Source organism: Lemur catta, chromosome 2 (assembly GCF_020740605.2).
Source record: "Lemur catta isolate mLemCat1 chromosome 2, mLemCat1.pri, whole genome shotgun sequence".
Lineage (NCBI taxonomy): Eukaryota > Metazoa > Chordata > Mammalia > Primates > Lemuridae > Lemur > Lemur catta.
This window is the reverse complement of record NC_059129.1, coordinates 73,832,906-73,860,149: the sequence shown is the minus strand read 5'-3', so window position 1 is coordinate 73,860,149 and position 27,244 is coordinate 73,832,906. Positions and strand designations below refer to the sequence as shown.

At 36.0% G+C, this 27,244-nt stretch overlaps 1 protein-coding gene across 5 annotated transcripts in view; it reads right to left on the bottom strand.

The window, feature by feature from the left end:
• The window catches only part of KCNQ5 (potassium voltage-gated channel subfamily Q member 5), a 493,719-nt gene that overhangs the window by 96,922 nt on the left and 369,553 nt on the right, over positions 1-27,244 (bottom strand). For all 5 annotated transcript variants that reach the window (XM_045543880.1, XM_045543882.1, XM_045543884.1 and 2 more), the window contains exons 4-5: positions 740-915; positions 357-482 (exon numbers count right to left, since the gene is read on the bottom strand). In XM_045543880.1, coding sequence (XP_045399836.1) covers positions 357-482; positions 740-915 — 302 coding nt within the window. The remainder of the gene's footprint in view (positions 1-356; positions 483-739; positions 916-27,244) is intronic.

Sequence of the window (27,244 nt, the reverse complement as noted above, 5' to 3'; positions counted from 1 at the left end):
TGATGAGTGGCAAATCAATGCAACAATTAGCAATTTAAATCTGTGCTCTACAAAGTCAAAACAAACAAGCAAACCAGACTATCAATGTTTTAGTCACCATTTAAAAAATGATATATTTTTATTTTGACAACAATTTAGCACTCTAGAAATACTACTGATGATTTATAAGAGAACTTACCTTAGTTGGGCCAAAGAGATGTGGAAAACCTTTAGACAATTATAAGTAGTGTATATTTTCACACAACTTCCTTTTGCAAGTTAATATTGTTATTGAGACTATCCACAGGAACCATCTCACTGTATTCACAGGAAAATTTCACGACATCCAATAAATAAAAACAGATTTTTATACTTACCGTGCCCCACCAGAGAGCATCTGCATATGTAGAAAACTCTTTATTGGCATCCTTTTCCACCAGGTAGACAAGGAAAGATGAAAAAATAAGAACCAAAAATCCTATGTACCAAGCTGTGATTAATTCCTAGATATAAAAAGAATGAAAGATTTTTAGAGGTGGAAAATTTTTGAAAAAGGAAAAAAAATCTGCATGATTCCATTCACTTTACTACGTCTTGGATGTTTCTGATGGCTTTTAAATAATCCATTACATACCATACCCCAAAATTGCTTTAACTCATTTCTGAAATGACTAAGTTTGTTTGTAACAGGTTTATCAAGTATTACAACAATCAGTGAAAAAGTTTCAAAAATTTTGTTCCAAAACTTAGCAAATCTTACCTTGCTGTGAGCATAAACCACTGAACCCAGTAATTTCCAAGTGCCTCCCCTTCGGTCCATGCGCACCATACGGAGGATCTGTAGGAAACGGAGACTTCTGAGTGCAGACGTGGCAAAAATATTACCCTGAGTTTTTGCAGAAACAACTGCTATTGAAGCAATAAGAACAATGGTATCTGAAAGAAACAGGTTGAAACAGCTGTAAGTAGCATGACTAGGACTTTTTATTTCTCAAAACAATATTTCTGAAAGGTTCACTTGGCACTTTATTCAAGATCAAATAGACAGATCTTGAACCCTAGCCTCACCTGGTGCCACTTGGGCTCTGCCACGACTGGAGAGTGGAAAGGCAGAGAATGGAACTTATCTATTCCTGTAGTTCTGACCCTTTGGCAACTGTGTGCTTTACCTAAGCAATTTTGAAGCACATGCTACTTAACCTTCAACAGATTGGACAATGGCCTTCTGAGGTAGCCTTCTACAACATCTCTGCTGTCATCAGCATTCCTATCAGCAGAAAGGAGCTCCTGCCTCAGCCCCCAGTGGCAAGGCCTCTGGTTGATGTGACCAGGGAATCGTAGCCTGTCCAGCCGAGAAAGTGCTGCTAGGAGTGATTATGCTTCTTGTTCCCTTGCCAAAGAAGTTTTTATCTCCTTCATGCCCAAAATTCCCTAATGTGGAGTGTACAGATGCACATACTGTTTAACAAAGGCCTCAACTAAGCTGAATACTCTATGCTTTCTGTATAGAGTAGTCTTTATAGCAGGCCCATCAATTATGTGTTAAGTTTGGTGCATACATTAAGTAATATTACATTTGTTACAATAGAGTATGTAATTATAAACACTGTGCATTGCATGGGAATGGACATTTAATGTTTGACATATTGACATTTGGTGTAAAAAATATCTGCCTTTTTGTAAGCAAAAAAGAGAAAAAGAGCAGCTAATAAAACCACCGAAAAGATAAAAGAGAACTTAATCACTCCAGGAGTCAATATCTGAGTAATGGAAAGAGGCGTTGAAGTGGGAGAAGTGAAGTGGGGATGAATGGCCTCCTGTGGCAATTTTAATAAAAGTTAGCTTGACTTAAATATCCTCAAATACAATTTCCTTCCTCCTCCAAGTGGGTTGTGCGTGACTGGGCTTCCACACTCCAAAGAGGAGTTCCACTTCAAGGGTGTTGCATTTGCAATGTTTCTGTTATCCTAAGGATTAACTGTAGTGTGAATGTGTATTCCTCATTCAGTTCATCCTTCCCCCTGTGCTGAGAAAGGTCTGATCTCCTGGTGTGGACTGAGATCTTCTGAGTCACTCTGCTGGTGCCCCTTTATGGGTCAGTGCTTAGACAGAGAGGGGTCAGTGGTTGGCAGTGCAAGGGTCAGCTGCAGGACTTCTCCCAATCAGATCTAAACATTATGCGGTGGGTAGGTGCCCCAAGAGCCACAAACAGATCCTTGAGTTACTACTCTTGGCAATTCTTAGAAAAGAAAAGGAACTAATGTGTTGACATAGACACTGAAGACATATTTTAAGTGCATAAAAGCCAGGTGCAAAACAGTATGTACAATGTGATCTTATTTTAATAAAAATATATATTAATATATGAGTAGGGAAAACGTGAGAATATACACTGAGTGTTACCATTAATTATCTCTAGAAATAGTAAATTGGGGTGGATATGTGGATAAAGAAACTTTTCACTTTCTAAATTATTAATTTCTGTAATGTTGGAATTTTATAATGATGAGTATGTCTTTTGAATCAGGAAAAAAAAAACTTTTATAAAGAGAGTTGTGTCATCATTTGGAGGGATTTACTCCTGAGACTAGTGATTTATAGACAAAGAGACATTACTTATATGGCCCTGCTGGATATACATTTGCTTTTATTTCATTGGAATCCTGCTTTCTCCTATGTGTAGAAAGGAAAGCAAAAGATATAATATTTGAAATAGTAGGACTAAGTAAATGGTAAATAAGTAGGGGTGCAGAAAATAAAACACTTAAAACTTACTATGTGCCTGGCATTTTCTTTAAGTTTTTTATAAACATTTAATCCTTATAACAACCTTGTGAATTAGGTATTCTACAGATCCCATTTTACAGATGAAACAAGAGAGGCACAAAAAGCATATATTGTATTAATTTTTAAAAAATCAGCTATTGATTTGTTATGTGACAGCACAAAAAGTATGCTATGAAGTTAGCTCACTAGAGGAAACCTAAAGAAAGTAAAAAGAACACTGGTGATTTGACACAATTTCAAAAATTATGCACACAGTGTATGATAATCTCAATGTTTGAAATTTCAAAATATGCAAAGGTAACCACAGATTTGATTTAATACCCTCATTGTAATTCAGATCAGACGAGAAAGTCAGAGTTCAGTAAAATGAAATCATAGATGAGCAACCAAATGGCAGACGGTGAATGCAGTCATAGAAATGTTTCTGGTTGGGTTACAGTCTTCCACTGGAATTTTGCTGTCAGTACCACCTAGAATATTTTCTAGGCTAATATTTTAGAAGTTATGGGTAATCTTTACTTCTATTTTTATTCATGTATTTATTATTTTTGTGGTCCATTGCTTTATAGAATGGAGGTTCCACAGTGTTGGATCATTGTTTTGTCCACTAATGTATCCCAAGTACCTAGAACGGTGCCTGAAATGTGGCAGACACTCAATAAATACTTATGAAATGAATTTAGATTAAAAACATTTAGAAGTAGCTTGAGCTTTGTTCTCTTACCATATCAATGGCTTAATAACTGGGATATCAACCTAAAATACTCTTAAATTTATCAAAGGATCACTTCAATATTTAGCATTGAATTCTACTACAACACAATAGTTGCAGCTGTCATCTATTAAAATTTATAAAAATTAAATCTCCCTAAGATTATTGGGAGAGTAGTTTAATCTGTGCAATTAGTTAACTGTCTAAAATATTCTTTGAAACAACTGAACTGTGTTTAGTGAAGATACCACATTTTAGTATAAGGCAGAAACTACAGATAGCCCTTGAAGCTCATTGGCTTCAGGTTCATTTGTTTATCCATTACATATTAAGCAGTTAACTGAGTGTCAAGCATTACATTAGACACTTGAATATTAATTCATCCATTTGACCATCCATCCATCACAAATATTTGTCAAGTCCCTACTATGTATTAGGCACTGTGCTAAATGTTCTATGTACATTAGTGGTTATGCATGGGGACCGTTTTGTCTTCCAGGGGATACCTGGCAATCTCTGGAGACATTTTTGGTTGTCATAACTGGGAAGGGAGTTGGTACTGGCATCTGTGGTCGGGGCCAGGCTTGCTGCTAAACATCCTGCAATACCCAGGATAGCCCCCAGAACAAAGAACGACTCAGCCCCACATGTAATAGCACCAAGGTTGAGAAAGCCTAATGTACATTATTTAATCCTTCAACAACCCTATGTATTAGGTAATATTGTAACTATCTCCTTCTTATAAATGAAGAAATTGAGGCTTGTAGTGGTCAAGTGACCAAGGCCCAACATTCATATGTGGTTGAGCTGTGACTCCAAAGCTGTGTCCTTGAGAGTTATGGTGTACCACTCCTTGGATAAAAAAAAAAAAATCCAGGGCGGGATGGGGGTGGGGGAGGAAGAGAAAGGGGGAAGCTGTGAAAGCAGGTGGATAACAAATCAAGAATAAATTGTTATCACATAAAGCATTCAGGGAGGAGAGAAGTGCAGGGAGGATAAAGCAGAAATAAAATGATGCTAAAAAACAGATGGTACTTTTATGGATACATCAAGAGGAAATGGGGCTAGAGAAAGAAATAGAACTGTTAATAAACAAGGAGGAGCTCTAAATTGCATGAAAAAAAAAAGCATGTAATCCTGGGCTCTTAAAATCTACATCTCCCAAAGGAAACAGATATGAACAAGTTGGGAAGTAGTGAAGAAAGAGTTATTGATTAGAAGCAGCCCAGTAGAAATGTGGAATATAGATTTACAAGGTGTTAGGAAGTAGTTTCACAAACTTACTGATTCACTTAGAATGATTTATAGATGATTCTTGAGATTTGAGGTGACTGCAAAGATTTGAATAAAATAAATACTGTAATGATATTTAAGACACATAGGGACTGTGAAAGAACTTATTATTAGATGCCACAGGAACTTCGCTTGAGTATTATTTAGTCAGCAAAATCAATATGAATTGATCACCATGGACCCTGTTTAAAAGGTATGAGTCACAGAAATGCCAAAAAGCCCTCATTATAAGGTGGATTCACATCTAATGCTATGCTATCATGAATGCAAGGATTGGGTTAAAGCAAGGCCAATTATACATCTGAACTTGACCTGCTGTGTTTTGTTGCCACAATTACACTACATAATGCACGTGCTAGAAGGTATAACTTGCCTCAATTTAAAATCACAATGCAAAGAACTAAATCATGTGGATCAAACAAACCATGGTAGAACACTTTTAAATTAGTCGTTGTAAAGATGGATCCATTCTCTAGAGGCGGACCACAAAGAGGATACATCTTGACACCTCCCTAGAAATTGTCTGTAGACTTCAGGCTTTTTAAATTTTCGCAAATTCTAAGTTATTCTAAAGTCTCAGAAAGTTTTCCCTAATAGCTAACATAAATTTACCTCTTGCCCTTTATTTATTTGTTTTAAGTTATTATTTTTTTTACTTAAAAATTTTTTTTTTACAGACAGGTCTCACTATGTTGCCCAGGCTGGAGTGTAGTGGCTATTCACAGGTGCGCTCCCACTGCAGGTCAGCACCAGAGGTTTGACCTGCTCCATTTTTGACCTGGGCCAGTTGACCCCTCCTTAGGCAACCTGGTGGTCCCCTGATCCCAGCAGGCCCTCTTGCCCTTTAAACTCACTTTATTTTGTTCTCACTGGGAATATCAGAAGTGCATTAAATACAATATTCCCAATGATTATATTATCCTCTCCCACCATCTTTTTTGTTCCAATGCCTTGAACTATTTTTAGTGGCCTCACTAATAACTAAACTTGGAATAATTTTAATGAAATATATATTTTAAAGTTATAAAAGCAGTAGTTGTTATAAAATATCAAAACAATACAAATATGTTTAAAGTAGGAAATTAATTTATTTAATTAGCCAAGTACTTATTAATGAATTTTTAGGTTACCTTTAGTTTTGCTATTAAAATGATGCTGAAATGGACAGCTTTGTACATCTATTTTTATAGGTATTCTTTTTAAGGATAAATTCCTAGAGACTGGATTGCTGGCACATTTTGATTTGTGATAGGTATCAAAATGTCCTCAAAATGATTGTACCAATCCTCACTGACGATATGAAAATGCTTATTTCTCTCTTTCTCCTTGCTAATAAAAAGAAATGCTAATAATAGTAACAGCTAATATTTATTGTTTACTATGTGATAGACACTTTTCTAAGCATTTTCATGTACAACCTGAAATATAAAGCTTTAATCTTTGCCAGTACAAGGCAAAACCACCTCTTTTTAAAAAATAGACTCCTGGATTAATTTCATGTCATTTAGGAGTCATAAAAGTCAAGTTGTCTAGAATGACTTTGTCCATCCAAACATTATAAAAATGTTTTTCTATATTTTATTTTAGTGTGCTTGTTTAGTTAATGAATTTACTTTTCCTATTCAGAATGGTTTTCGCGGCAGAGGTAGCTATGTCCACCTTGCCACCAAACATAAGTGCTTCTCTTCTGAGGTACAGCCTTATCCTTGGAAGGTGACTGCTCATCCAGGGGCCTTATTTCCTGGATCCCCTTGCCTCGGGGTGAGGAGAGGTGACTAACTCTAGCTAATGGAAGGTGAGTGGAAATGATGTATGCCACTTCCAGGTTCAGGGGGAGCACATGTGTCTTGTCACTTTCTCTTTTCCTGTCGGTTGGTACTAACGACGCCCTTAGAATGCTGAACATGGCAGTGCCTTGGTTAGCCTGGGCTCCTGCATGACTGCACAGAGAACAGCTTTTACCACACACCCCAAACCCCAACAGGGAGCATCTTCACTGGACTATCACACAAGCAAGAAATAAACTTCTGTTTTGTTAAGTTACTGGAATTTGGAGATGTGTATGTTATGATAATTGGCATTACTCTAACTTATACAATCTTTAACTTTTATGGAATTTGTGTTTGTCTCTGTGGGGAAGTAGAGAACTAATCTCACTTTTTATGCCATATGATAGTCTGTTTTTCCAATATCATCTAAATAAAAAGTCTGTCCTTTTCCAAATGTTTCCATATATGTATTGAGAAACCTACTTTTGGATTCTATTCTGTTTAATTGCTTATTCCTGAATTAGTACGACACTAGACATCTGATAGGGTAAGATTCCTTCAACATTATTCTTTTTTAAAAATATCAGCAAATCTATTGATTTTCCCAAGTGAATTTCAGAATAAGTTTATCAAGTTAAAAAATTCTGATACATATTTTATATTAAATTTATAAGTTGACATCTTTTTCTCTATTGCCTCTCTCATCACATATCCATTGAGTGGGTTAGTTTTGTTGATTCTGCCTCCACAGTATCTTCCACATGTAATTTTCTCTTTCTGTTTATCCTGTCTCCTTCCTCAGTCAGGCCTATGGTACCTCCCTCTTGGCTGTCCCTATAACCTCTGACCTCGTCTCCACTCTCTTGTCTTTTCTTTCTCTAAAACATATTGTATTCTATTGCCAGATAAAAATGTTAAGGCGATCATGTTATTTCTCTGATAAGAAAAAAAAAAAACAAACCAAAAAACTTCCAGTATCTAGAACAAAGATCAGATTCAGCTGCCTGGCATTGAAAGTGCTCTATAAAATGCTGCTTCCTGGAAAACCCTTCCCCCTTCCCTGTCTGGCTAACTTCTACTTGCTTGTGGAACTCTGCACAGGCATCAACCCTTTCAGGAAGCCTGCTTTCACACCACGGTGCCCAGGGCTCTGTGGTATGCTGTTGTCATAACACTCACTACCTAGGATTCTAGCAGTAGTCTGTTTACTTGCTGGTCTCTTCTATAGTATACCGTAAGAAACTGACAGCTGCAGAAGTGCTTATTTTTCTTTGTAACCTCAGTGCCTAGTTCAGTACCCATCGTACTATAGAAGCAAAACTTATTTAATGGATACTTATTTCATGAGTTGTTTGCTTATAGTAACACTCAAAGAAATAGAATACAATTTTATAATTTCAAGGGTCTTAGAAATAATATATTTAAATCTCCCTCATTTTGCAGTGTAGAAGCTGAGGCACAAACACACAAAATTTAAACATTCCATGTGTTAAAAAAAAACCCACACAAATTGAGATGCAGAAAACAAACTTGGAAAAAAATTTGTAACATATATGATGACGGACAAAGGGCTAATATCTTTAATATATAAACATAATGGTAAGAAGAAACATAATAAGAAGACATACTAGTAGAAAACTGGACAGAAGGCATAAATATAAACTCACCCTAGGAGGAAGTAAAAATGACCAATAAATATAAAGAAAGTTCTTCTCTACAATTTCTAGTTTGAAAATTTAAAATAGCAGTAAGTTACCATTTCAGTCTATCAAACTGACAGTTTGAATCAGCAGCAGGGAACCTGCAGCCTTAAGGCTGCATGTGGCCTTCTAGGTCCTTGAGTGTGGCCTTTTGACTGAATCCAAATTTTACAGAACAAGTCCTTTTATTTGTATTAATATTTTTTTTGTCTTTTATATTTTTATTTTATTTTTAAAGTGAACATATTTAAAATACCAAAGAATAAAATAAGTTTCAGTGAAATAATCCTCCCAGATTGACCAGGACGATTAAAACATTAGTAAGCCATAAGGGCTAAATTGATGGCTGCTATGCTCATGATTTAGTTCTAACTTCCCCTGCCTGACCTGCCTGACCTGCCACACAAGGGTGGCTGGTGAGAGTTTATGGGGTCGAGTATGCCAGTCTGTTATCAGCTTTTGAGAATGGTGCACTGTGTTTCTGTTTGAAGTGGAATTTGTGAATAGTTGCACAGCTTGACAATACTTTTTAATTTGCCTGCTTAACAGCCCATCATGTCAAAGAAGACCAAGAGAATGCTGAAGGAAGAAAATAGATTTTTTAATGAGGATTGGGAACTGCAATATTATCTTGTTTCTGCTAAAGATAAGATGATTTGCTTGCTCTGTGATACTGCAATATCAACATTAAAGAAATTCAGTGCTCATCAGAGCTTGTATTGCAGAAATTAAAAGATGAAAAGCAAAAGCAAAAACAAATTCTGTTAAGCAGCAATGAGACCTGGAAATAATGTCACTGAAGCAACTTATAAAGTAACTTACATACTTGGGAAAAAGGGAAGCCATTAAATGATGCAAAAGTTGTGAAAGAATGAATTGTTGAAGTTGTAGGATGCTTAGACCCCAGTAATGTTTCAAAGTACAAACAACTGCCTCTTTCAAGGAGAACCATAACTGATGGGCAGCATGAATTAGCCTCGACTTAACAAAACAATTTCATGCAATATTTCAAAAGGAAAATATATATTATTCGATTGCTTTGGATGAATCAACTGATGCTACAGACTCAGCACAGATTTTATATTTCATTCGGGTCGTAACAGAAGATTTTGTTTGCTATGAAGAGTCACTCACTTTGGGCACTCTTGCCAACAGAACATGGGGAATAGATATCTTCAACAACTTTCAAGATAAATGTCACAAAGTTGGACCGAATTTGGTAAATTTATTGAGTATATGTACAGATGGTGCACCTTCCATGACAGGAAAACATGAAAGGTTTATTGCACAGATAAAAAAAGTATTAACAGATCCAGATGCTCTCATTTCTTTTCATGGTATCTTGCATCAGTGAAATCTCTGTGCTAAAGGTACTATTTTAAGTGATACTTTGCAACAAGTTATAAGTATTGTTAACTACATTCCTGCAAATGTAACATGGCATCATCAATTTGATAACATGCTAAAGTTGAACAATAAGTATTCAGTGTGGATTTGCCTTATCATTCTAAAGTGCAGTGGCTATCACAGGGACAGGTATTAGTCAAAATTTTATCTCTGTGAGAACAGAGAGTTAAATTTTATGAATTAACAGAATCAGCAACGTGAATTATTGAGAGATTTCTGTGGCAATGCAGCATTTCTGTGTGACATCCTGTCAAATCAAAATGACTTAAATATTTCTTTGCTAGATAAAACTAAGTCTATACATGATATGTGGCAAAAAAAAAAAATCCAAGCATTTGGAAAAAAGCTATTTTTTTTCAAAACACTTCTTCTTCAAAAGGAAATTTCAGATGAACATTTTCCCCAGTTAGCAAAGGTCACCGATGAGCAGAATGATATATGCAAATCATTTGAAGAATATGCAGCTGTTATGGACCTATTAATTAAGGATACAATGAAGGGGTCACTGATTTTGAGTATCATGACATCATGCTCAAATTATTATAGCATTTCAGTCTCCTAGTTGATATCACCAAGGCACCTAAAGAACTATAGATGGAATTGATTGAGCTCTCAGTAGATGACATTTTAAAGTCATTATTTGATGCTAAGAAAGATCCAATTGAAATATGGAAAAATGCAGTAGAACACCCACACCTTCAGCAACACACCTGAAAAATGCTTTCTTGCTTTACAACTACTTATTGCTGGGAATCTATATTTTCCTACCTAACCCAAATCAAGATTCCTTAGGGTCACAAATGACTTGATACCCATCTGGAGGATCAACTGAAACTACAGCACTCCCTGCTGCAATCAAATAGTCAAATGCTTTCCAACCAAAAGCAGACAACAAAGTCATTAGAAGATCAGTTAACTTTAAAATTAACAAATAGTTTTCATTTTTTCAAATTACTGAGTACATAGTAGTAGATTTTCGCAAAATGATATACATTTTTAAGTATATCTAATTGAAGTTTCTTGAATGTGGCCTTATTTGATTACAGCTAAATTAACGCGGCCTTCCAACATGAAAAGGTTCCCCACCCCTGGTATAAACAAATGAATTGTCAATACTGGCAATGAGGAGAAGAAAATGTTCTTTCAAGATTTTATGTAAGTGTAAAGTGGTATAATTTTTTGGGGGCGAGCAACTGGCATTGTCTGCCCAAACCATTAACAATGTGAATACCTATTGTTTTAGCATTTTAATTCTAGGAATTTATCCGAGTGAGAATATTGTAGATGTCAACAAAAGTTTGCATCAGCATGCTTATTACACTCTTATTAGTAACATAAAAAGTTACAAGCAATCCAGATTTCTAATAAAAATGGATTAATCAAAACCAACATGGTGTATCCCTTCTAGAGCATGGGCTGTGTAGCTCATGTGCCTGAGTTCCAAACCTGGCTTTGCTTCTTATTAGCTGGGTTACCTGGGTTAAGTTACTGAACTTCTCTGTGCCTCAATTTCTTTATCTGTAAAATGAGGATAATAATAGTACCTATGTCACAGAGTTGTGAGAATTAAATAAGTTAACATGTGAAACATCTCATTACAGTGCTAACTCATAATAAATTTTAGCTAATTTATTATTACTATTATTATTACCATGGATACTATGCAATCACAAAGCATCATGTTTTAGAAGAATATTGATGAAATAAAATGTTTCCAATAAATTATATAAAGAATTGATTACATAGGATGATTCCAGTTTTGCCTCCAAAAGGATAATAATATATTCTTCTAGTATATATGAAAACAAATACTATCAGAACATATATACCTTTATGTTAATGGTGATTACCTTTAGGTGGTGTGATTATGTGTAAAATTTAATTTCTTTAAAAATATACTCTTTTGTCCAAATGATCTACAATAACCATGTATTGCGTTTGTAATGAGAAAAAAGAGAATAAATATTTATTTAAAATAAAAATCTATGACTAGCAGAAGATTAGCACATTGGCCAAGGTAATTTATTTAGTCAGTGGTGGGAAAAGAGAAAGGAAATGGGAAACATTTATTGAGTACCTCTGATGTATGAGGCTACGCGGAGTGCTCAGGACACACACTCTGTTTCATTACTTCTCCTTAACAGCCCTCCAAGGAGGCACAGAGGTTATGAGTGTGAACTGCATGTAAGACAGCTCAGGGATTCCTAGTTCAATCCTTTCCTACTTGTGTGACCTCAGGCCTATTAATCTTGCTGTCTTGGAGTCCTCTCCTATAAATAGGGGATAGAATCATTTTTTCCCCACAGGGCTATTGTGAGGATTAAATGAGATAATACATACAAAGCTCTTCATCTGTCTTAGTGTGCCTGGTATCATGTCAACTCTCAACCTAAAAAAAGTTATTTTATATATATACCTCTTCACCTTTTCTAGATCTGTAAATTGATACAAAGAAAGTTCAAGAATCTTAGCCAAGGTCATTTAGTTGGTAAATGGAGCCAAGAACCAAACTCCTATCTGTCTGTTTCCAGAGCACTTACATTTCATTCCATGCTTCTCTTTTCGTAAATCTTATCTAGTAGAAAGACTAGTAAATAGGGAAATAGGTGGTCAACAAAGGCTTAAAGTGAAATTCCAAAAAGTAAAGTATTATTAAGAATGGGGAATATATATGGGACTTGCAAATGGTTGAAATTCAGGTAAAATTTAGCAAAACTCTTATAATTAACAGATTTTTATATTTTACATTATCCCAATGGGACAGCAGACTGTGATAGAGAGGTGAGCCTGTCTTGTCTATGTGGAACCATTTCTGCCTGAATTTATATCCCATGTATATCATGTGCCAGATGTTTTATTGCCAACAGAGCAGCAAGACAAGGAGAAATTGGAATTTTGTGGTTCCATTATACTTGACTATGTACACAAAATTCTAACCTCTCAGAAGAAACAAACATGTCAAGTGTAGAAGCATAAAGATCATTGAACTATGCCTGTTTTAACCATTAGTTCCACCATTAACTTCACTTTGTTACCACTTATCTCTCAGGGCCCCCCAGGGAGGCACAGAGGTTACGAGTTTCCATACCTTTAAAATGAGGTGGATTGAACTGGAACGTGTTAAGGATCCTAACTCCAAATTTCTGGAATTCTAAGTGGTACATTCTTCGTTTTGCATACTGGTTGAATGACAAGGCATCAGCAGGAGTGTTTTGGAAATGATTTTTTCTCAAATTAAGTGTTAAGACCATTCATTCATTCATTCATCAGTTAGTTCAACAAACATTTTTTGTTGCCTGTCTGCCAGGAGCCAAGCATTAGGGATAGAGAATTGAATAAAACAGAAAAGTTATCTGCTCTCATGGAGCTTATGTTCTGTTGGGGTAGGTTGATGTTAAACAAATCAATCAGTACAGAATGTAATGTTAGGTAGTGACGAGGGCCCTGGAGAAATACAAAGCAGGACGAAAGGTGGAGTCACAGAGCAGTGAGTAGTTCTATCCGAGCTGGGATGTCAGGGAAAGCTTGGAGGAGATGATGTTTGAGCTGAGACCTAATTAAGTGAAGGGGTGGCTATGAGCATATCTCAGGGGAAAAGGTTCCAGGCAAAAAATGTAAAGACCTTGGGTGGAAGCACGGTTGGCACATTCAAGGGAGGCAAAGAGTTGAGTTAGCTAGAGTGGCGTGAGGGAGGGGAGAGTGGGTTCTGGTCAGATCACTGAGGCCCTGGGAATAGCTTAAGACATCTTTCTAAGTGTGATAGCTGCCAGGGAAAGGTTTTGGGTAGAGTGAAAGATCAGATCTGCATTTTACAAGATCATTGTGGTTGCCTTTGGGAAACAGATCAGGGGTGAGCTGGATGCCAGAGAGGAAGCTGAAAAGCCAGGTAAGAAGCCACTGCCATGGTCTGGACAAGAGGTGAGAGAAGCTCTACAAACAATAAGGTTAAAGGGTTGGATGGGTGACATATTGTGAAGGTGGAGAGGCCACAACTTGCTGCAGGAGTGACTGTGGAATGTGAGACAAACAAGGGAGTCTAAGGCTGCCTTCAGTGTTGGTCTGAGCAAGTGGGTGAATGAAGTGCCATTTACTGAGATGGGGTAATACTGCTGGGGCTATGTGAGTAATGAGCACTATTTGAGGGGCAAAACTGCCTGTTCAATTCTGGCCCTGTTATTTAATTTTTTTAGAGATGGGGTCTGGCTTTGTGGCCCAGGCCGGAGAGCATTGGTGCGATGACAGCTCACTGCAGCCTCCAACTCCTGGTCTCAAGCGATCCTCCTGCCTCAGCCTCCTGAGTAGCTGGGACTTCAATAAGCCACTGTGCCCAGATTGGCTGTGTTAACTTTGAGATGCCCAGTAGCCATCTGTAGACAGTGAGTGAGGCTGGAGTTCATGGGAGTGGTCAGCGAGCCAGAGTCAGGCAATAGAGTTTTTTTTTTTTTTTTTATGTTACAGAACTAATGCCCTCTGTTTCAGTAACCTACTGAAACAGTTTTTCAGAGTATGATCACAAATGTTTAGTTTCAGATGTGTGTTACAGATTGAAGGATGTAAGGAAGCTGTGTTTCTGTATTTATAAAACAGGAAAGAAACATTTGTCCCCTGAGAGTCATCATGAATGAGTAGGAAGCAAACACATCTTATTTAAGGTACACTATAGTATCTTGAGTAAATTACCTAGGTATAATTCCATCAGTCCTCAAAAATCAAAGGGATGAAAAGTCATGTGTAATTTTGGATGATTCAGAACATGGTTTAGGGCAATGACATGGCAGCTTTATATTATGTTCTTTTATATAGAAGGTACAAGACAGGTTTTAGAAGCAGGAATTTTGCACTTTGATACCCTCCGATGTTTAAAATTTTCTTCTAGCACCTATTTTCACACATACCCAATAACAAAACTGCAGTTTCGATTCCTAAACAGAGCCCCATACCAGTATTTGACCGCAGATCTAAAAACAGATTTGGATTCCCACAAATAAGTGATCAAAGTTGAAACTTTTACTGGAAATCCCCTAATGTTCTATTAATATGATGAAATCCAATAAGTGGATATCTCATTCAGGGTCATAACCTGAATGTTTACACACCAACAGGCAAACAATGTCATTACAGGTTTAAATTTACAGAGTAACAACACAATACCTAACTTTCAGTACTCCCGTTATGCAGTTATTTCAAGCAGTTGAATCATACTGATTCTCTGCATCCTGGCAGCCAGTCATGTTTGGTAGTGTTGGGATATTTTTCTTGGAGAAACTTGATACTTATTGTCAGATGACATACAGCTTATGATTAATCATCATCTACTACTAAAAGTTTTTGAAAGGATATCTTCAGGAAGTTCTTTGAATAGACTGTGGTATTTGGATTTTGCAATGGAGATGCCACTTAAGCTCAAATGTCACTAAGCAAACGACACCTGTGGATGGAAATTCATTCCAGGTATTATCTGGGGAAATTGAAAATTACCTGGTTCACCTGGCTCTCTTAATCTTTTTCAAAACACAATTTCTTATTTTTGGAAATAAGAAATGGATACAGTTTAGGCACTTGGCTAATCCTTAGGGATAAACACTGGGGTGTGAAAATGGACTTTTCGTTTGTGAAGAATGAAAAGATAGTGCTTTAAAGGAGTGAATTTGAGTAAATACAAGCCATAAATAAATACCTGACACTGATTATAATTTTGAAAATCCTACTTGCTGCCATGGGCAGATCTATTATATCTATCTATCTATCTAACTAACTATATTTTTAGTGGAATTATTAACCAAATAGGTCACATTTAATTGTGCATCTAACTCCCATCTTTATAAAACCCTTGCCAATATTTGCCCTCATTGGTACTAGATAAAGGGCAGTTTTTAGAACTTTCTAATTTAATATTTGGTTTCTGTATTACTGTTTATGAACCCTACAAAGTGTGCTGCTGTTCTTATCTGCGCTTAAAAGGAAAGAAATACTGTCCCAGAGAGGCTTGTACAAGATAGTGCAAAAATTACTTCCAGAGACAGGATTAGAATTCATGGTAACTAACTCCTGAAGCTGCAGTTCAGACTGTGAAACACTTTGTCTTATAACAAATCCTAAAGCTATGAGGAAAAATCCTACTTTGGACTTTCTTTCATTATCAATTCCTTTCTTACAGTCATGAACTTTTTGAATAAGACACGCTCTGTTTAAAGGAGAACAAAAACAAGGCTTATTGAAAACATGTGATGATACAACCTAGGAATCCTTTATAAAGAAGCTGGAGACAGCCTAGTGGAGTTCAATACCATTCAGAAGCTGGACATTTTCCCATTAAATATGGAAAAGTATCAAGAAAACATAATTCAAAAACAGTTTCAGATGTGCACATTTTGACGTTATGACCAGTAAATACTCCAGCAAACCACAGAAACTTGATAAGAGATGGATTCTTAAGTCACAGGATGGCAATGTCCTAAGGATTAGCTACAGTACTTTGATCTCCAAATTCCAAGCACAGATTTGGAGTCTGTGGTAGGGGCTAAAATCAAATATTCAAAACATTTTGCAAAAGGCAGAAGTAAGAAAAAACTGAGTAAAAGGCAGTTTGGGAGTGGACAAGGCTCCTGTAAAAAAGCCTACAATCACAAGCATGCAAAATAAGTACTTTATTAAAGAATATAATCACATTCACATGACCAAATTGAAGCACAGAGTTGAAGAAATTAGACAAAAAAGTAGGCAAAAATTATTCTTTTGAAAACTTATGATAACTGAGGTAAAAGGTGCTATTTTTTTACCTTGCATTTTTTGGATAATTGCCATAATTTTTTCTTCATTTGCTCATATGGGACATGTCACTTTTACCTTGTGTGTGTAGGGGCTACCATGGTGGCAGGGGTGGTAGTGATGAGGTTCCTCATGGAAATGTTTACCAGCTTGCAATTTTTTGAATTTTTTATTTGTCCAATACACATTCATTGTGGCTAGAAACTTCTAGGATCTGAGTATATAATAGCAAAGGGCATGGATGAGGTGTGGATGGTGTAGACAATAGAGATGCCTTCTGTTCACACCAGGCTGAATAAGCTATTTGCCTAGAAGACACTGAATCTAGAAACCACAGTCAAGGGTGATGAATGTTATGATAGGAGAAATATAAAGAGCATAATTTCAGGGACAGTTAACTTAGTTAAGGGGCCAGGGAAGCCCTCTCGGGAGAAATGTAGGTTAAGCCATAATTAACAACCAGTCTAAAACAAAGCATCAAAACCCCTTTTAATTAGCCCAATATCCTTTAGGTACCATATACACCATTCCTGAAATTATTTATTATATCCAAAAGTTCTGGACTCAAAAGGTACCTGGATTGTTTCTTATCCCTTTTCCTCCCCTCTTAAAATAAAATTTATTCTTATTTATAATACAGATTCTCAAATTCTAGGAATACAATATTGATGATGATATTTTGAGAAAAAATAATCAACAAAAATATACAAAGAGGTCTGAGCAGATATTTTTTTGATTGTATTTATCTATTGTAGAACTGAACAGAGATTACACTGAATGCATTTGTATGATTTAGTTTACTACCACTAATAGTTATGAAGTGCTGATTACATGCCAGGCACTAAGCTAAGCACTTCACATGCATCATCTCATTTTATCTTCTTAAACAATCCTTTGAAAAGGTACAATTAAAATTCTAAGTTTGAAATTAAGGAAATTTACTTAATATCTTGTGATATAGGACAAAAATTAAAAAAAGAAAAAATTAAGAAAATATATGGAGAGCAAATTAAGGCAAATCACAAACCATCATTTAGAATAGGGCTTTAAGAGAATTAAAAATGCTATTCTATGTTACTTCGGACTAGAACTGAGGGCATTCACATGAAAATCCTATGGTAAGTTATCTTTGGCATTGTCCCTCTTTGCAATGACAAAAGTGCCTAGAGTGTGAGAGTCTGAGCAACTATACATCATATGAATCAATCAACCCACCCCAAATTGCTATGCAAAAATAATGATAATAGTCAATATTTAAACTGTGCTTACTCTGTGCCAGGTAATAGTTCTTTTTATTTAGTTTTGAATGGTTAAACATTTAGATGGTCTAAATTGCAAAATGATATAAAGAGGTAAATAATGAGAAATCTTGCTTTTACCCCCTGCTTCCATTCATTTTGTCCCCAGTCACTATCTTTGGGTAAACTTATTGTTCTTTTCTCACTTTTTTATCTTTTCAATTTTTAAAATATAATACGAATATATATTCTTTCTTACACAAAAAATAGTAAAAAGTGTGTGGTAAAACTGCAGATTTTTGCCAATCTGAGAAAATGTTATCATTTGCATTTCTTTTTTATGAGTGAGACTGAGTATGTTTAAGAGGCATGTATGTATTTCTTATTCTGTGACCTGTCTGTTCATATCCATTTCCTGTCTTTTACATTCCATTGGGTTGTTGGATTTTTCCTGTTTTCTAGAGCTCCTTATATTTTAAGGTGATTAGCTCTTTGTCTCTGATAGAGTTGTAAGTATTTTTTAACATTTGTCTTTTGACTCTGTTCGTTGTTTTGTTTTGTGTATTATGTAATATTCTTTGATTTTATGTAGCCTTGTTTATCAATATTTTCTTCTATGACTTCTGTGCTTTTCGTTATAGTTAGAAAGTCCTTCCTGGTTCCAAGGTTAGAGAGAACTTACCCATTTCTGCTTCCCAGTATTTTATGGTCTTGATTTAACTCTCTGCATTATTTGGCATCTATCTTGGAATATGGTAAGATAGGTATGGATTCAATTTTATCTATTTCCAAATAAGTAATGAATTGTTCCAACACTGCTTATAATCAGTGAGGACGAAGTTGAAATTCATGAATTTGGCCATGTGGGGTTCTTACTAACTTTTGAGAAAATGATTTTTTTGTTAGTTATGATGGAAGACTCACTGGGAGATATTAAAGTGGGTTTTGGAGGAAAAGCAGAGTCTTAGAGAACAGTTTTAAGAATAGGGGATTTTTGAGAGGTGTTATATTAAGAACAACAAATGATCTCTTTTTAGTCACATTAGAACCATGAATATTGGACCCAACTCGCTATAAAGTACCGTTGGGCCTTGGTGGCAATTTAATACATTTTATTCCATTGGAGTAGTGCTTTGAGACACTAACTAATGTGATTATGTGTATGCTTTAGCAGGCAAGAATAATTAGTATTGGTTTCAGTAAAATTTGGTTGAATAAGGACTTTCTACAAAGTAAAGTTATATTGAAGTAATGGTCCTTCAGGAATTTGTACAGTATTGGCTTTTTACATTAATTGGTCTCTTAACACCTCATCTACATAAACATCAAATTTACATTCATTTATCAGAGCATGAAGGATTGCTTCTTAATGGGCTATATTTTCATTTGCTTCTTGACCCAAGTGGTGAAATATGAATTTCAGCAACTTCTGCTTATTAAAATAATTTTCATAGAAAAATAAAAAAAGCAGAAACATACATTTTCTATGAAAAATAAAAATGTCATTTAAGTCAGCATAGATCCAACTCACTCCCATGAAACATTCTTGGCATTTCTGTATTTTAAAAGGAATGGCTACACTCTGGAAAACAGTTTGGCAGTTTCTGACAAAGTTAAACAAACACGTACCATATGACCCACTAATCCCATTCCTGGGTATTTACCCTAGATAAATAAAAACTTATGTTCATTCAAAAACCTGTACATGAATTGACATAGCAACTTTATTTGTAATAGCCCAAATCTAGAAGCAACTCAAATGACCTTTGACAGGTAAATAGATAAATAGATAAGCAAATTGTGGCATATCCACATTATGGAATAGTATTCAGCAATAAAAAGGAACAAATTATTGATGCATATGACAACTTGGATGGATCTCAAGAGTATCATACTGGGCTAGGTGTGGTGGCTCACACCTATAATCCTAACACCCTGGGAAGCTAAGGCGGGAGGATCGCTTGAGCTCAGAAGTTTGAGACAAGCCTGAGCAAGAGCAAGACCCTGTCTCTACTAAAAATAGAAAATGATAGAAAAAATTTTCTGGGTGTGGTAGCACATGCCTGTAGTCCTAGCTACTTGGGAAGCTGAGGCAGGAAGATTGCTTGAGCTCAGGAGTTTGAGGTTGCTGTGAGCTATGATGATGCCTCTGCACTCTAGCTGGGGTGACTGTCTCAGGAAAAAAAAAGGCATTGTGCTGAGTGGAAAAAAGCCAATTTCCAAAGACTACTACTATGATTTCATTTATATAACATTCTTGAAACAACAAAATTACAATGATAGAGAACAGATTAGTACTTCCCAGGGGTTAGGATTTGGGGAAGGGAATACCTGTAAAGGGGTAACACAAAGCATAGCATCCCAAGTTTCTTTAGGGTAATAGAAAAGTTCTGTATCTTGACTGTGGTGGTGGTTAAATGCTTCTATACATGTGATCAAATTTCATAATAGTTATATAAAAAATTTGAGTGCATGTAAAAACCGGTAAAATCTTAATAAGATCTGTAGTTTAGTTAATAGTATGTATTCATATCAGCTTCTGGTTTTGACTATTGCATTATGTTTAGGTAAGATGTTATTAGGGGAGGCTGGGTGAAGGGTACATACAAACATGGGAACTCTGTGCTATTATTTTATCACTTCTAAGTAAGTCTAAAATTATTTCAAAATAAAAAGTTGGAAAAAATCTTAGAAAGATGACTATTAGAAGAAAGAGTTGCATCATTTATGACACTGACATCCATTTTCTTTTAGACTTTAGATAATATCTCATGGCGGGGAGGGAGATTTGGGAGTAGGAAGCAGACCTCATCACATGGTTTATTTAATTTTTTCCTGTGCTGCACATGAATGGTGCAGAGAGATAATGGGGTGTCATGGAAAGAACTCAAGACTTCATGTGAGCAAATTCCACCCCTCGTTTGGCTTATATGCTGCGTGACCCCTGACAAGGCTGTTAATCTAAATCTCAGTTTTTTAATATATAAAATGGGGGTTATAATCTCTTCCAACTTTAGTAACATTGTATGGAGGTTATATCAGGTCATAAATATGACTTACAATTTTTGTTTTTCAGACAGGGTCTCGCTGTGTCACCCAGGCTAGAGTGCAGTGGTGTCATAATAGCTCACAGCAACCTCACACTCCTGGGCTCAAGTGATCCTCCTGCCTCAGCCTCCTGAGTAGCTGGAACTACAGGTGCACACTCCCATGCTCTGCTAATGACTTACAATTTAATCCATGGAATTTTATTCCTGTTGATATAACACCAGGAAGCCCAAATCCTGACCGCCTGTTATTCTCAGCTTCAAGGGAAGATTTCTTATTTAAATATAGAGCTCTTCAACTATTGTCCTTTCTTTAATGTGTATTTAGGAAACAGACAATGGATGGACTAACATGTACACAGCCATGGTGAATTAGGGGAAAAGTAATCAAAAGCCAAAAAATGAAGCAAAATCATACTCATCTTTTATTTCAGGGAAGGCTGAGTTGAGCATTTAACTCAATGTACTACTTTCTTTTAACCCAGAAGGGGTGAGGAGGGAAATTCCATACTTTTCCTCCCATGATGTGTTTTTTTTTAAAAAATCAGGTTTATTTATGACCAAAAAAGATGGTCCTGCATCATTTGCAAGTGAAGCCTTTACTTAAGTTTCAAAGTGAGGAAAATAAAGAAGTCTTTTGCCAATTCTGGCCAGTGGAATTAGTATCATCTCTTTCATGTCATCAGACACCATCTAGAACATGCTGAAAATCTGGATCCTGAAAAGAAAGTTGCTAATCTATGTAACATGGTCTCCCATCAGTCTGTTAATAAATTCATTTTTCCTGCTCCCTCATTATTCTTCCATGTGTAGATTAAACGGATTATACTGTAATTAAGTTTGAGTCTGACAAGGGCAGTGATTTAGAGCAAGGAGCTATGAGGAGGCCAGCATGCTATTCCTAGCTTCACTGTTGACTTGCAGGCTGAGGACAAAGTACCCCCACTTCACGGTGCCTTAATTTTTCCGTCTATAGAGTGAGATAAACAATGTCTCAGAGGGACATAGTGCTACTTTATGAGCTCTATATTCTAATTGAGCTCCAAATTTCTTTATAGAAAGGTGCTCTTTGAAGAATTAAGGATGTATTTATATTGTTGTTGTGACTCTTAATAGAAATGAAGATTTAAAATCTAATTTTAAAAGCCTCCTACTGCACAGTGCATTATCCACGTTCTTAAATACTGCAATCAGCTGTGCACTGAGTCGCTCTGTGGTATTTATTAAAAACTAAAAAAAAAAAAAGGCACTGCAAAGATGTACTGTAGAACATTTTCAAAGCCATGTGCAGCCGTTTAACTGCAGGACTTCCACTGAAGTTAATGGGACTCACACTGGCAAATTCTAAGCACCATTTTGAAAATTTACCCCATAGCGATAGTTTAATGCTTCTTATAGATCATAAGCTTTCAGATAACATCTCAAGGGAAAAATGGACAATTTTTCAAAAGAAATAAACAACCTTTAATGAAATAATTCTGTATTGTAATCATCACAGCTAAGAGTATGGAACAGAGTCCTTTGGTAAGAAGGCTCTTAGGAATTGCTTATTGGTGATAGTTACCAATGAGCCATAAAAAGTTTCCATTGCATTCTAACTCCAGTTGCTCATAGATCATAACACATTTTCTTTTTAAATTTGAAATTTCATGTTTCTAAGGGCAAAAATGTAGGAAGTCAGAGGATTATTTCCTTATGAAGTTATGTTTATATTTTTCAGAATGGCTAATAATTTGTATATTGCTCATATGAAGTTTAAACAAGTATAGATGACTAAAAAACCCAGGGCCATACTTTATGTTGCCTGGCTAATATTGTTGGTTTGAACCCAACAGTACTCATCTTAGGCCTGCCAACAGCCTACTGGACTTACGTTTGGTGGCCTGTCTCTAAGCTGCCTTGATTCAGGACAGCATGGTTTACGTGGCCCTCAGGATGTAACCTCTGCCTATCTCCCCTACCACTTCCTACTATTTTCTCCCCAGTGCTCAGTGAGCTCCAACCACAGTATCTTATGTCTCCTCCTTGTTCAAACCAAGCTCATCGGATCTCACAATCTTTGCAATTACTATTCGCTGGCCCGGAAAGATCTGTGCTTAACTCTTCTCTTGGCTTGCTCCCTTTTAATATTCAGGTCAACTCAAGTGTCTAAAACTTAGAAAGACTTTCTCAGGCCACCCAGTCTAAGGTAGTCCCCCACTTTCTGTTTTATTTTCTTCATTATACTTATCTCTAGCTGATGTTATCTTGTTTTCAAAAATATATTAGTGCATTATTTTTCTCTGTCCACTGGAATTTTAGCTCTACAAGAAGGAAGACTTTGTTCATTTGGTGCAATACAGCCTCCCCAGCATCCAGAACCATGCTTGGATATGGTAGAAATTGTGTAAGTGTTTGTTGCACAACTCAAACATAAGCTCAAAACCTGGGGGGTTGGTGGTGATCTTTTGCTCCTTTGTCTCATGCAATCAGTCAAGATATTCTATAGCCTTCTTTCCATGGCTACTTCAATTTCCATCACCTTTGCTCTGTATCACCATAATTAGTATTCTTCCTTTCCATTTTGCCCTACTTTAAGGCCACAGGAGACTGTACTCCTATAGGCAGGGACCATGTTTTATCCATCTTTGTATCCTTTGCACCTAAGATTGTGTTTGGCACATAAATACTCTGTGAATGAATTTTCTTACATAACATGATAGTACAGAATATTAGAACAATATATCATAGTGTTCTACTAAAGTTTATAGAAGGAGTGGGAAATAGTCTTTAGTTATTCATTTTCCTCTAAGGGGCATTCTCTAAATGGTAAAATCATATCAGCTAATCTGATAAGTTTGTGTAGCAGGTCAACAATTACCTAAACAATTTTCTAAATTACCAAGAGTCTATTAATGTTAACAAACATATGAAGGCATTCCTGGGAGTAACATTACTTATCCTGAAGATATCTCCAATTTGGAAATACCCAGGGAAACTCATGAAAACATTCCTCAAGAGCACATGCAATTTGATACAAGGCAAATAAGTCTTTTGGACCCCAATTTCCCCTTCAGGTTAGAGAGCAGCAACAGGTAATCTGATTTAGTTGATATAATTAAGGCTGATACTGCAATTAATGTTGTTCTGTAGAGTCTGGCTTCTCATTCAAAGATCTTGAATTACTAATGATGAACACGAAAGTATCATGTTCTTTGTTTATAAGTTGGTGACAATACACACGGTCCAATTAAATTTAATTTTAAAATGCTAATAAACAATAGGCATAATTTTCACAGTTGGGTAGGTATATTTTTCTACAGTGAAATCATGAGAAATAAACCCTGGTTCTTTCACCTATCATCTTTCTAACTTTGGGCAAGTTTCTTAAGTCTTGTCTTATTTCCTCATCTATAAAACAGGATATTATAGTACTTATGTAGGATTAAATAAGACAATATTTATAAAGTGCTTAGAGCAGTACCTAGCATATAGTAGTTCCCAATAAATATCAGCTATTATTAACTAAAGGCATTGAAATGGTTTTAATTGTCCTCAGATGGTCCAGTTAATCCAATGGAAGGAATGTGTGCTGAAGGAATGTGAACACTTAGAAGTAAAGAGAAGTCCCAGAAGAGTATATGACTGACAGGAAATAGCCTGAGACAATATAATTTCTACTCAGGGAGAAAAGAGATTAGAAGGTATAGAAAAATGATGCCATACAAGAGCAGGTCTCTCAGAACAAAAGATGGAGAAGGCAGAGAAGAAGAAAAATGATGTCTTAAATCAGTTTAGAAGCCAGTGGCAGTTTTGGGAGTTTGTGATGTAACTTTTAAACACACTAGCAGTTTAAGTTGCCTTTCAATAAGATGAACTCACAGATACATTAGAGCAGCTTCAACCAGGTGGTTGATTTTAATAAAGGCTTCAATTTTGTTTTAGCCACGTAAGAAGCTGGTTGTATTTTCTAATAAAAATACACTTGTTGGCATTTTCCTGAGGAACTTTTATCTCATTTCAAAGACATGTATACTCAGTTCATGGGGGAAACATCTGTGCTGTGGTTCTTTTGTCCTCTTGTGGAAATATTACACTGAAGGGGAGGGGAAACTGTTAAAATAGCAATAAGAAATCAACTTACATTTAGCATCAAATACAGATCCAAGATTAATAATAGGCTGGTATTTTCTGCTTCACTGAGAGTCACTGCAAGACTGAAAAATATGGGCATGTTATATGTGTCTTTAGAAAGAGTTACCGAGGAATCTAAAAAAGCCACTGTTAGAAGTAATTTGTTGGCTTCCTGACACATCAAGCTCATTATTATGATCTGAATATCAGCCTTTGGTGCTATTTGCAATTTTTGGGTAGGTCATTAAAGAAGTCTAGGAAAAGAGTAATTATGAAATCAGTCTTAGAGGTTATTCACACATTCTTAATGCTGACGTTATTGGGTGAGTAATTTGTGTTTGAATGTACAGAAATCATAAAGCAGCCAGCCCAGGTAAATGAAGGGAAGCTTGGGTAGTCATCCCAAAATATACCCAACTTTCCAAATGCAAGGATTATTGACCACGGCTGTAGACACGTTATTATGACAGAGTCTTAGGGGAGAGATATAAATTGAACACATAGGTGTGAGGAAAAATTTTATATTCTAGGTAAGATTTTGCCAATTTTCCAAAAAAACTCTTGAAATCAAGCAGAGATAAATCAATACACAGTATTAATGAAAGAAAGTGCCCAATTAAAAAAAATCAAATAGATGTTTTTTCTCCCCTTAGGTTACAGTTGTTTAAAATATGTTTTCCAAACACAAGTATACAATGATTTTATGATTTCTCAAAGAACTAGTAGACCTACTCTTTGATCCAGCAATCCCACTACTAGGTATTTATCCAAAGGAAAAGAGTCATTTTATTAAAAGGACACCTGCACTGGAACGTTTGTTGCAGCATAATTCACAATTGCAAAGATGTAGAATCAACGCAATTGCCCATCAATTCATGAGTGGATTAGCAAAATGTGTTACATGTATACCATGGAATACTACTCAGTCATAAAAAGGATGAATTAATGCCTTTTGCAGCAATTTGGAAGGAACTTGGAGATCATTATCCTAAGTGAAGTATCTCAAGAATGGAAAAACGAACACCACATGTACTCTCTAATAAACTGGATCTTAAATCAGTGAACTTTTGATATGCTCCTGGTTCTGGCTAGAGTGTAGGGGTAAAGGCAGGGGCATTTCAGAAAGGGAGGTGCTGAAGTCTTTGGCAATTAATCTATGAGGTCTCTTTCAATAGAGCCTCTGTCAGTAGGGATCAATACCATACGAGGCTTGCTAGCTGACCCCTGCAGCAGCCTCAGTCTGTTTCCAATTGGAAAGAATAACACTGGTTATTTTTATTTATGGAAAGTATTTCCCACATTGAAGGCACAACCAGCCTACCACAATCTTTTCTATGTTCTTTTCTTGAATGCTCAAGACTTGTAAAAACATTTGGGTATTTGGCATGTTCAGAGTAATCAAATATTACAAAATATATGGAGTCTTGAGAGGTCTTACCTACATTTCCAAACTCCCACTCAGAACAGTTATCGTGGGCAGATGAGAGATGCTATTCTTTTTTTCATTTTTTTCCACATGAAATTAGGTTGAACAGAGAATTACACGGTTTACTTTACCATTTTAACAATGACATCAAGCATTTTTATGGACCTGTTAAACTGGCCTACAAATAGTATCAATAGTCACTTGGTACAGTCTGCTATCTTTGGGAAGGTGATGTTTGATTCCTCTGTGAAGGTTAAATTTTACTGATGTCATACTGATAAGCCACATTTGAACATGTTTCATTATTACATAATTCAGCTGGAGCATGGATCAAACATATACATTTAACAAAAGACTGAAACAAATGCATAGTTATTCTAATTATAAGTCCAAATCTAGTCTTTGTTCTAATGGGGAGTCATCATATATGTATTCATGAAATTTTCTTCCAAAGCAATTAATTTACTAGAGGTAAAGTATCCAAATCAAGAAAAGGCCTCAACACTTAACAAAATTGCGATTATACCTAAGCCATGTCATACTAAATTTGTAAGGCCACAATTGATAGGTACAAAGGCAAGTAAGATTACAGATAACATAACATAACAGCATTTTTAGAACCACATGTTATATCAAGACCTGCAAGGATCTGAGAAAGGAAGAGAAAGTTTAAAGGACTAAGATGTGCTGATGTATCCGTAGTTGAAAACAGCTATCAGAAGGCAGCAGGCATCTGGGAAAGAACTTTCTTTTCAGCTTGGAGGCCAGAGTTATGTTGGCATTGCCTCTGGAATTGGAACAAAACCAATTTTTAATTGGTTTTAAAATCTGAAATGAAACATTCCTGCAGTCATCCATGAACTGACCTTATCCTGTAGAAGTTGAGTGAATCTTGGCCAACCATCTGCCTTATGAATTGTTTTGTTTGGGCCCCTTATGGGACAGAAAGTACTTGTTGTGCAGTAGTTTCGTATCAAGTTACAGTCCTTCATAATGTTGCTTGAG